The 12137-nt window shown below is 45.3% G+C and overlaps 1 protein-coding gene across 1 annotated transcript; it reads left to right on the top strand.

The window, feature by feature from the left end:
* The first annotated feature begins 9192 nt into the window (after positions 1–9192).
* Positions 9193–11131, top strand: LOC148575161 (uncharacterized). Its single transcript, XM_088506083.1, has 4 exons — positions 9193–9239; positions 9473–9536; positions 10275–10537; positions 10759–11131. Exons 1-4 carry the CDS (start codon positions 9193–9195, stop codon positions 11129–11131), a joined length of 747 nt encoding a protein of 248 aa, XP_088362209.1.
* The last annotated feature ends 1006 nt before the right edge of the window (positions 11132–12137 follow it).

The raw sequence follows: 12137 nt of genomic DNA on the forward strand, positions 1-12137 counted from the left end.
CGGCTCACCGATCTCTACGGGTATCATTGCGTCTATCCCGTATGTCAGGTGGAAGGGGGTTTCTCCCGTGGCGGACTGCTCGGTTGTACGGTAGGACCAGAGGACTAAGGCGTGCTCATTAGCCCATGTTCCTTTCTTGTTGTTTAGCCGCTTCTTGAGGCCCAGCAAGATCACCTTATTTGCGGACTCGACTTGTCCATTTGTCTGGGGGTGCTCTACTGAGAATTTTTGTTTGATGCCCAAGCCGGCGAGGAACTCTACAAACTTCTTATCGGTGAATTGCGTCCCGTTGTCTGAGATGATGACTTCCGGGATGCCGAACCGAGTTATCACCTGCCTCCACATGAACTTTCTACAATTGGAGGAGGAGATAGTGGCCAGTGGCTCAGCTTCTATCCATTTGGTGTAATAGTCGACGGCGACTATGAGATATTTGACATGCCCTGGGCCAACCGGGAAAGGTCCCAAGAGGTCGACTCCCCACTATGCGAAGGGTTGGGAGGACGTCATCAAGCTTAGTTCGGTGGCCGGTGCTCTGTGGAAGTTAGCATTCTCTTGGCACTAAACGCATCTTTTCACGAACTCCTTGGGGTCCTCCATCATTGATGGCCAGTAATATCCAGCTCGGATGAGCTTCCTTGCTAGGGCTTTGCCCCCGATGTGGTGACCACAGCATCCCTCGTGGACTTCTTTGAGTACGTAGTCCGTCAGGTCGGGGTGTAGGCACTTCAGCAAGGGTTGGCTAAGTCCCTTTTTAAACAGTTGGCCTTGTATGATCATGTATTTGGCAGTCTCCCTTCTCAACGCTTTAGCTTCCTTCTCACTTACAGGGAGTTTGCCATTCTGCAAGAAATCAGTGATGGAGTCCATCCAGGAGGGGCTCATCTTGGTCAGGTGGAGGGCAACTGCTGGTTCTTTCGTGATGCCTTGAATGAGGGACCGGTTGCCAGTTCCAGGTTTCGTGCTCGCTAGCTTGGATAGGAGATCTGCTCGTGTGTTCCTTTCCCTCGGAATGTGCTGGACCGTGACCTCCTCAAACTGTTTGCTCAGTTCTTTGACCCTCTCCAAGTACTTCTGCAACAGCGAGTCTCTGGCTTGGTAGCTTCCGTTTACTTGCGACGTGATGATCTGTGAGTCGCTGCATACTTCTAGCCTCGTAGCCCCGACTTCCCTAGCTAAGATCAAGCCGCCTAGAAGGGCTTCATATTCTGCTTGGTTGTTCGATACGAGAAACTCGAACTTAACCGATTGTTCGTAGATGACTCCAGCTGGGCTTTCTAAGATGATCCCGGCACCTCCGGACGTCTGGTTCGAGGCTCCGTCTACATGGAGCTTCCACCGTGTGTCCGTGTCCTCGGTTGGGTCTGCGGTTACTTCCACCAGGAAGTCTGCCATTGCTTGCGCCTTAATTGCATGTCGAGGCTCATATCTTAAATCGTACTGGGAGAGCTCGATGACCCAGGTCATCATCCTTCCCGCTAGATCGAGTTTTTGGAGCACTTGACGAATTCCCTGGTCTGTTCTTACTACCACTTGGTGACCTTGGAAGTATTGCCATAGTCTGCGAGAAGAGGTCAGGAGCGCTAGTGCCAGTTTCTCCAACTTGCTGTACCTAAGTTCTGCTCCTTGCAGCGCTTTAATCACAAAGTAAATCGGTTGTTGAACTTTTCCTTCTTCCCGCACCAAGACCGCTGCCAGCGCTTCCTCCGTTATAGCTAGGTACAGGTAGAGCGATTCTCCGATCACGGGCTTACCGAGCACAGGTGGTGTTGCAAGGATCTTTTTGAAATGGCTGAACGCTTCTTCGCATGCCGGGGTCCATTCAAATGCTATTCCCTTTCTCATTAGGTTGAAGAAAGGTAGGGCCTTTGCTGCCAACGCCCCAAGGAAGCGAGATAGCGCGGTGAGTCTTCCCGCTAGTCTCTGGACGTCTTTCACGCAGCCCGGGCTCTTCATTTGGAGTATTACTTGGTATTTTTCAGGATTGGCTTCCACCCCTTTTGGGTTATCATAAATCCTAGGAACTTCCCGGCCTCCATGGCAAAGGCGCACTTGAGAGGGTTGAGCCTCATGCCGTGTCGTCGGAGGGCCGCGAACACGTTTCTCAGGTCGCTTAGAAGGTCTTCGGGTCGGGTGGTCTTGGCAAGGATGTCATCCACGTAGACTTCCACCGTTTTGCCAATGATGTCGCTGAATATCTTGTTCATCAATCTTTGGAATGTGGCCCCCGCGTTCTTCAGGCCAAAGGGCATTACCTTGTAGCAATAGGTTCCTCCTGGCGTTATGAATGCTATTTTTTCTTCGTCTTGCCGGTGCATCAGTATCCGATTGTAGCCCGAATAAGCATCCATGAAGCTCAGATACCGGTACCCTGCCGCCGCGTCGACGAGCGCATCAATGTTGGGTAGGGGGTAGCAATCCTTGGGGCATGCTTTGTTGAGATCGGAATAATCCACGCACATCCTCCATTTTCAATGTGTTTTCTTACCAGGACTATGTTCGACAGCCAGGTCGAGTAGTCAAGTTCCCGGATAAATCCTGCCTCGAGGAGGCTGGCCGTCTGCTTGGCCACCTCTTCTGTCCTTTCCTGTGACATCTTCCTCCTTCTCTGGGCCACCGGTCTGGCTTCTAGCTTGACGGCCAAATGGTGTGACATGAGTTGGGGGTCTATCGCTGGCATGTCGGCCGGTGTCCAGGCAAATAGGTCACCATTGGCCCTGATCATTTTCATTAAAGGTTCTTTCAGCTCATGAGGGAGGTTTCTGTTCATGAAGGTGAACTTCTCCTCTGTGTCGCCGACTCTAAATTTTTCCAGGTTCCCTTCTGGTTCGGGTCTCGGCTTGTCACTGACTCTGGCATCCAAGTTAGCAAGGAACACTCCTGATGCTTCTTTGGATTTCTTTCTTAACGAGAGACTGGCGTTGTCGCAAGCGACTGCCGTTTCCAGGTCTCCCCTTACAGACCCTACTGATCCTTCTTTAGTTATGAACTTCATTATCAGCATCCTTGTGCTGATGACTGCCCCTAGGTCGTTGATGATCTTCCTCCCTAGGATGATGTTGTAGGCCGTGAAGTCTCGTAGGATCACGAACTCTGCCATTACCATTCTTCTCCCTTGGCCTTGTCCCATGGAGGTCGGCAGGGAGATTATCCCGTCCGGCTTGATGAAGTGGTCGCTGAGCCCTACAACGCCGTGTTGGTGAGTCTTTAAGTCGGCGTCCCGTAGGCCCAAGGCGTCGAACACATTGTGGAACATGATGTTCGAATCTGCCCCCGTATCTACAAGGAATGCCGGTTCCCACTTTTGCCGTAATGATCATGGGAGGGCTCTCCGTGACCTCGTCAAACCATTGGTCCTCTGGGCCGAATGAAATGGATGGAAGTTTCTTGGGGCTTCGCGTAGAGGATGTGGAAACCGCCAGGACTTTGGCGTCTTTCTTATGTGCCGATTTCGACCTAGGCGCCGCGTTTCTTGCTGTTACTACGTTCACTATGGTAAGGCCATGGTCGTTGTCCTCCGGCTCTTGGCGTCGCTTTGCTGCCCGGGTCTTGTCTTCGCCCTCGTGGTCGTGATTCTGTCTCCTTGACTCCCTAATGAGGTGGGAGAACTCGGCTAGCTTTCCATCCCTGGTCGCTTGCTCCAGTGCATCCTTCAGGTCGAAGCAGTCCTGTGTCTTGTGCCCGTAGCCCTTGTGGTAGTCACAGTAGAGGCTCTTGTTCCCCCCTGTTCGTTCCTTCAGAGGTCGGGGCTTCGACAAGATCCCCTTCTCGGCTATTTGTTGGTAAACTTCCATAATCGGCGCGGTGAGGGGAGTGTAATTAGTGAACTTCCTGACTCGAGAAAATGGCCTGGGCGTCTTACTCGGACCGCCGTCCCTGGCGTATTCCTTTTGTCTCTCTCTGCTCCCGTGATGCCGGGTTTGATTGTAAGAGGACTGCCGTTTGTTTGCAGCCACGACATGGCTGACTTCTTCGTCGTTAATGTATTCCCTGGCTACACATTGGATCTCCTGCATTGTCCACACCGGCTTCGTGGTGAGGTACTTTTTGAAGTCCTCGTTTAGAAGTCCGTTCGTCAAGCACAAGCTTGCAACCGAATCCGTCAGCCCGTCAATCTCCAAGCACTCATCGTTGAATCAGTCTAGGTATTTTCTGGTCGGCTCACCGGATCTCTGGGTCACTCCAAGTAGATTGATTGGGTGTTTTGCCTTTGCGATTCTGGTTATGAATTGGGCTAGGAAGGTGCGGCTGATGTCCGAGAACCTGGTCACCGAGCCCTGCGGGAGGTTGTTGAACCACCATATTGCAGGTCCCGCTAAGGTGACCGGGAAAGCGCGGCACCTTACCTCGTCTCCCCTTCCCTCCAGGTTCATTCTGGCTTTGAAAGCCGTAAGGTACTCCTGCGGGTCTTGGGTTCTGTCGTACCTCATGTCCGTTGGCTTGTCAAAGTGCTTTGGCAGCCGGACCTCGAGGATGGAACGGTGGAATGGGGTTGCTCCTATTATCACTGGTCCCCGCGTTCTGTTTGTTCTTCCCTCGTCGTCCTCTCGACGAGCGTCCTCGCGGTTTCGCTCTGTGGTACGCCTATCGTGCCTGGTGTAAATGATGGGGTCGCGGCATCTTCTTGCACGTCCTCCCTCCCTGGCGCTCTCGGTCTCAGATCGTGGGCTAGTTGTTCGTCGGGTGCGGCTTCTCGAGGGGGAGCGGGATTAGCTCGATTCGGAAGTTTGTTGACGATGTTCTCTGTCTGCCAGCCGGCGCTCCAGGTCTTGCATCCTGTGGCGTAGTTCTTGCATTATTCTGGCGCTGTTGTCGCCAGTTCCCCCGAAGGGGCGCCTTTCGGGAGATCGTGTGATTCGTCTTGGAGGGGACCTCGTGCGCTGCCGGGGAGAAGCCGCGGAGGCTTCCCCTCTGCGCTCGGACTCGCGGCCTATTCCTCCTAGGCCCAGTACAATGTCCATTTAGGTGACTGTCCCCACAGACGGCGCCAATATTCGGTAGGTCGGGTACCGGACAGATCGGATCAGTGTCTTGGTTGATGAGGGGGAGATCTCGCCTGGTCGTAAGTTACCGGGTTGGAGTAGACGACTTTCCGAGCACTTCGTGAGAGGAGTGGGGTGTCACCTGCAAAGACACTCCGACGCTCTAGTCAGCAAAGTGTGCAGGCGAAAAAAGGTTGAATGGTATGTGACGTACCTTGGGGGAAGGGTAGGACCTTCCCCATATATACCGTGTCAGAAGTGGGCCCTGCAGTGACAGGCCCACCTTCTTCGATGCTTCCTTCACACAGCTGTAGTAAAGCTGTCAGGGACGCGTGTCCGGGTCGGTAATTGGGCGCCTCGATCCTGACCGTTCGGGTCGGGTGGTGCTCGGGTCGGGCCGGCCCGTGAATGGTTTGGGCCAGACCGTAACAAGCATCATTAACTTATCTATAAAAATAATTTTTAAATTAAATAATTTAAGTTTTACTAACGACTTCACTGTCGATAAATTTAAGTCAAGTCTATGGTGTTAGACAGAAAAAAAATTTATACATGTAGATTTATGTTGTTCTAACAAATAGTTGATTAGTGTCTTCCAAAGAGAATAAAGTCTGTAATTTTAAAAGTGGGGTGTAAAGACCTTCTCTCTTTCAGGTAAGAGTTTTAATGCTTAGTTTAAAGAATTATATTTATCATGATTAATTATAATGTGTTGGATTTTTTTTTTTTTTGCACAAAAGAAAGAATTTTGGGTTGAGGCCAAGTTTTTTTGTTATTGCTTCATAAATCGTAAAGAACATTTTTTTATTTTATCACACAAAATTTTAATTTATTGAAATATATACCATTAGTACATATTTATACGAATTAATTTTAATTTTATTCTCAACTAAAAACTATATAAGAACAAAATAATATCTTAAAATTTGAAAATTAATTTTTTATTTATCAGTTGAATTTTAATATAACGTTCTCATTCTTATATATATACAAGTATTTAAAAGAATAATTTTGCATATTTTTAGTAATAAAGATAAATTTTATGTTTTTGAATAATAATCGTGTCCTCAACCGATGTCGCAATGGTCGAGGTAAATAAAAACTCAACATGCCTCCTTATAGGCAAGTCAAGCTTGGGGCTATAATATGGACGTTATAGATCGGCCATTGGCCCTAAAATCTCGGTCATAAACATAACAAGATCAGATTTAGAGGAGTTAAAGTAAGAATATCGCGGCAGCAATCAATAAATATTCAAAGCAGTATCTTCCTTTTCGAAAGAAGCGGAAAAAATACTGGATTACTTCCCCCTCTATAAAAATAAAGCCGAGATAAGCATAAAGGGGGCATCAAGAAAAAAGCAAGACACAATCACTCTTTATTAATCTCCTTATATTCCTGAATATTGACTTGAGCATTGGAGTGGTTTTTGCAGGTACTCCTCCCCTCGGTGTTTATTCCGGCCGATGTATAGATCAACCATCACACCGCGAGGACAGAAGGAAGGCTCTATAGCTCGGCCACTCTACTCGGACAAGAACATTTGGGCACCCACTGTGGGGTCGGAGATAGACTTGACCCTTTTCAGTATTATTTTTTCCTTTTGCTTTTTTCTTTGTAGGTACGACTAACATGACTGACAACGGCATACCCCGTATGTCACCAGATGAGTTAGCAGCGAGAAATGAGGAACTAGAAGCTGAAGTTCGGAAGCTGTCCGAGCTTTTAGCTCAGCATCAAAACGGAAAACACAAAGGAGAAAGCAACAAGAGCATGAGTGACACAAACTCGGAGGGTCGTCCAACTCCACCGAAAACAAAGCTGACGATATCCAATCCCTTCTCAGAAGCGATAATGAAATTCCAAATGCCGAAGGGATTCACTCTTCCAACAATGCTAGCTCCATATGAGGGAATTGGTGACCCAAACATTTATGTTACTAAATTTCAATCTATGATGTCTTTAAACGACGATTCTGACCCTATACTCTGCAAATCATTTCCAACTTTTTTAGACAGATACACTCTTTTATGGTTTTTCAATTTTCCTACAAGGTCAATTTCAATTTTCGAGGAGTTTGCCCAAGTCTTCACAAACTACTTTGCCGCTTCCAAGATTTAAGTGCACAGCTCCGATTACCTCAATATTATCAAACAAGGCCATCACGAAAGTATTAAAGATTACATGACTAGGTTCGCCAAGGCAACTATGACAATACCAGATCTCAACCCTGACATATACCTGCACATTTTAAAGAGTGGTTTGAGACCAGAAAAATTTCAAGAAACTATTGCTGTAGCCAAAAAGACTCTAGCCGAGTTAAGAGAGAAGGCGGCATGACTGATTGAAATTAAAGAACTCTGGGAGGCTCGAAAAGCAAAAAAACAGCAACAACCCCACAAGGACGAAGATAAGCATCACAAAAATTTGGACACACCATGGATGAATGCATGGTGGCAAAAGATTTGCTTGAAAGGTTTGCTCACTAAGGGTTACTAGACAAATACGTCGACGGACGCATCAGAAGAGAAGAAAGCACCCAACTAGAAACATATACTCAGCCAAATAACACTAAAGACGAAAGCAAATGGCCGACCTCAAACCCTCCTTCACAACCACGAAGGATAATAGATTGCATATTCAGAGGATTCGCGGGAGGAGGCACGACCAACTCGGCAAGAAAGAAAGGCTACTGAGAAATGCTAATGGTAGAAAACACAGAAATAATGAGCAAACCAGGCTGTGACACAACATTCATAACCTTCACAAATTCCGACCTTACTTCACCAAATCCTAACCTAGATGACCCAGTCGTCATCTCGGTTCAGGCTGGTGACCTACTGGTAAGAAAAGTTTTATTAGATCCCGGTAGTAGCGTTGACATATTATTTTACTCTATTTTTTAGAAAATGAAGCTATGCGACAAAGCAATGAAACCATCCTCTAGTGAGCTGGTAGGATTCTCAGGGGAACGTGTGCCAATCCTTGGATCTATATGGATAAAGATGACATTGGGAGAGCATCCTCGTTCCAGAACGTTTGACATCCAATATCAAATTGTCAACTGCACCAACCTTTATAATATCATCCTCGACAGACTGTCTATAAACTCTTTTGGAGCAATAGTATCCACCGTTCACTTGTGTGTCAAGTTTCAAACTGAGGATGAGAGGGTTGCCACAATACACGCCTATCACAGAGTCTAGACAATGCCATAATACAAGCCTCAAACAACGACCCAATAAGCAACAGATTCTGAACAAGTTCAGGCTGTTCACGTTACCGAAGAACAATCATTGCTGTCAGAGTTGGACCCCAGAGCTGACCTCCAGGAACAACCATTACCAACAGGCAACTTAAGAAAGGTATCTCTAACTGACAAACCAAACTGTTACAAATATATTGGAAATGCTCTTTCTGTAGATGAACAGGAATAGATAATATCTCTACTACAATAAAATGCCGACCTCTTCACATGGACAACAGCAGATATGTCGGAAATTGACCCAGAAGTCATAGACTTGCAATCGACCTCAATGTCCGAACTATAGCACAGAAGAAACGCAACATGGGAAAAGAAAAACAAGCAGGATCTATAGAAGAAACCAAGAAGCTGCTAACAATAGGGTTCATCAAAGAGATCAGATTCACCACATGGCTATCTAACGTGGTAATGGTAAGAAAAAATTCAGGTAAATAGCGCATGTGCGTTGATTTTACTAATCTTAACAAAGCATGCTCTAAAGATGCATACCCACTACGTTGCATTGACAAACTGGTGGATAGTGCATCTGGTTTCGATAGCTTGAGTTTTATGGATGCATACTTTGGATAGAATCAGATCCTAATGCACCCAACCGACCAGGATAAAACTGCATTTATCACTGAGTTTGGAAACTTTTGTTACAAAGTAATACCATTTGGTCTTAAGAACACAAGTGCAACATGTCAACGGCTAATGGACAAAGTCTTCCACAAATAAATAGGTTAGATCATGGAGGTATACGTCGATGACATGGTTGGCAAAACACCCAAAGGTGGCTCACACCAATCAGACCTGGCCGAGATATTTGCACAGATACGAAAGTACAATATGAGACTAAATCTTGAAAAATGTTCCTTTGGAGTCCAAGGAGGAAAATTCCTCGGTTTTCTCCTAACTAACTGAGGTATAGAAGCAAATCTGGAAAAATGTAAAGTTATTCTACAAATGTCGAGCCCTACAACAGCAAAAGAGGTGCAGCAACTCACAGGCAGGTTAGTAGCTTTGTCGCGCTTCCTGCCAGCAATAGCCAACCGATCACACAACCTTTTCCGAACATTAGGGAAAGGGAACAAGTTGCATTGGAATGAATAGTGTGAGGAGTCCTTCAAACAATTAAAGGCCTTACTAGCAACACCCCCGATACTTCAGAAACCAGAGATCAGTAAATCACTTTACTTATATTTATCTGTCTTCAACCATGCTATAAGTTCAGCTCTTGTTACAGAAATAAGAAAGATACAGCGACCAGTTTACTTTGTCAGCAAAATTCTCACCCTAATCGAGCAAAGGTATCCTAAAATCGAGCAAATGGCACTAGCATTGATAACCAATGCTCGGTGATTGCGTCATTACTTCCAAAGCAACACAATAATAGTTCGAATAGACCAACCACTTCGTCAAATCTTAACAAAACCAGACATGGCAAGAACACTAATTTGATGGTCAATAGAACTTTCTGAGTTCGATATACAATATCAAGCAAAACCGGCCTTAAAATCTCAAGTATTGGCCGACTTCATTTCGGATTCGCAAGCCTAGAAACAGAAGACAGAATTCATGTTTGGACAATACATGTGGATGGGGCCACCAATAATGAAGGCGGCGGTGTAGGAATATTGCTCAAAGATGGAGTGGACACTGCCATCAAACAATCATAAAAATTCTCATTCACAGCGAGTAATAACCAGGCAGAATATGAAGCCATAATTGTCAGGCTCAGATTGGACATTGACCTTCAAGTAACAAAAATCAAAGTTTATTGTGACTTCCTTTTAGCCGTCTAGCAAGTCAATAGTACGTTCCAGGTAAGAGATCCTCTGCTTGAGTAATATTGGCTCATAGCTCAGGACCTTATTTCAATATTTTAATTCTTTGAAATCTTTCATATTCACCGAGAACATAACACTAGGGCTGATAGCTTATCTAAACTAGCAACAACTAGGAAGCACACATATGTACCAATTCTAACACAACTTACATTAGATAATCCTAGTATCATTATAGCATGTGTGTTAAGTACATCACAGGATGAAGATTGGAGGATACCTTTCATCAAATACATCAGGGACAGAACCATACCGAACTATACTACAAACCCAAGATCATTTCAGTGCAAGGCAAGCTTTTACACTATTGTGGGAACCGAGCTATTCAAACGAGCATTTTCTCAACCCTTGCTACGATGTCTACACAACGACAATGCACAGCTCATTATGAACAAAATCCATGAGGGGATCTACGAAAATCGCACTGGAGGATGCAGCCTCGCAACTAAAATATTACAAGCAAGGTATTACTGGCCGACACTAAGGCAGACTGTATGTGAAAGGTCGGACAATGTGACAAATGTCAAAGACATGCAGCCATAATACACTCCCCAGCCGAGTTCTTACACTCTACCGAGGCAAGTTGGCCTTTCTATAGGGTTACACATCCTTGGACCTTTTTCCATTGCACCAAGACAGGTAAAATTTCTTTTAGTTTCAATTGATTGCTTTTTCAAATGGATAGAGGCACAGCCATTAGCTTGGATAACAGCAGAAAAGGTATAACTGTTCCTATGAAAAAGATCATATGTCGATTTGGAATGCCTGGTGAGATTATTTCCGATAACGGGAGACAATTCACTGACAAAAAGGTTGCTCTTTTTCTACAAAACTTTAATATTAAACACCATTTCAGCTTGGTTGAACATCCTCAAACAAATGGCAAACCAGAGGCAGCAAACCAAGTTATGTTACAGGCAATAAAAAAGAAGCTTGACAAGGCCAAAGGACAATGGGCCGAGCTAGTTCTAGAAGTCCTTTGGAGCTATAACACCACCATCTCCACTCCACTACAGAAGAAACACCCTTCAGATTGGTGTATGGAGCCGAGGCAGTAATCCCAGTCAAAATAGGACATCCAACATTAAGAGTCGAGCTACACAAAGATGCATCAAACAATGAAGCATGGGAAGCAGAGCTCGACATGGAAGCGGAGGTCCGAGAAAAAGCAAATTTGAGACAAAAGGCAATACAACAACTAACTCAACGGCAATACAATAAAAAAGTCATTCAACGGACATTTCAAGTAGGAGACCTCATCCTCCAACGAATAGAGGATGCATGCAAGCCGCCACAACATGGAAAGCTTGCAGTCGCATGGGAAGGACCATTTCCAGTGACAACAATACTTGGAAAAGGTGCTTACAAGCTTCAACAACTAAATGGGAAGGAAATTCCTGGCACATAGAATGTATCATCTTTAAAGTTGTATCGAAGATAATACTTCTATTAACAGCAAATGAAGGTACTCTTTTTCCTAATCCTAAATTTTTCCCTTCATTGGGTTTTTCTTGGGAAAGGTTTTATGAGGCCGGATGCCTAAAAAGCATTTGTACATTGACAAAAATTCAATGAAACTACTATTTCCAAATCATGCAAACAAGCAACTACTATTTTTTACTGTTAACATAGCATAACAAAGTCTAACCGAGCTTTATACTCGGACCACAATCTATACCGATAACCAAAACATCGGCCCAAATTATCCATACAAAATACAAAAAGCAAAGTACAAAAAGCGAAGTCATTAATCTTTCTTATCTCCCATATTCAAGCAACCAGAGTTCTTCTCCACAGGAACTTCATCATCAACAAGTTGTCCTTCGATAACAACTTTAGTAATGTCCATTTTATTCACATCCGCCTCGGGAAACAGTGCTCGAACGTGTGACATGGCTCGATCAAAGCCCTGACAAAACACAGCATACAGCTCGTCTTCCAGCTCCTTCACCCAAGCAGACAGCTTCTCATTTTCCAACTTCATAGCCTCAACCTTAACTTCTGCCAGTCTATCGTGCTCTTTGAGAGACGTCACCTCAATTTCTTTGGCCCTCAGAGAAGAAG

This window comes from Arachis ipaensis, chromosome B2, assembly GCF_059453495.1.
Source record: "Arachis ipaensis isolate K30076 ecotype BB chromosome B2, ASM5945349v1, whole genome shotgun sequence".
NCBI classification, from domain to species: Eukaryota; Viridiplantae; Streptophyta; class Magnoliopsida; order Fabales; family Fabaceae; genus Arachis; species Arachis ipaensis.

Excerpts from the sequence above, each read along its gene's own strand:
- LOC148575161 (XM_088506083.1), top strand. The coding sequence starts at position 9,193 with ATGTCGAGCCCTACAACAGCAAAAGAGGTGCAGCAACTCACAGGCAG. Across the intron at positions 9,240-9,472 it reads GTGCAGCAACTCACAGGCAG|AAATAAGAAAGATACAGCGA; the intron begins GTTAGTAGCTTT and ends CTCTTGTTACAG. Across the intron at positions 9,537-10,274 it reads CTCACCCTAATCGAGCAAAG|GATGAAGATTGGAGGATACC; the intron begins GTATCCTAAAAT and ends AGTACATCACAG.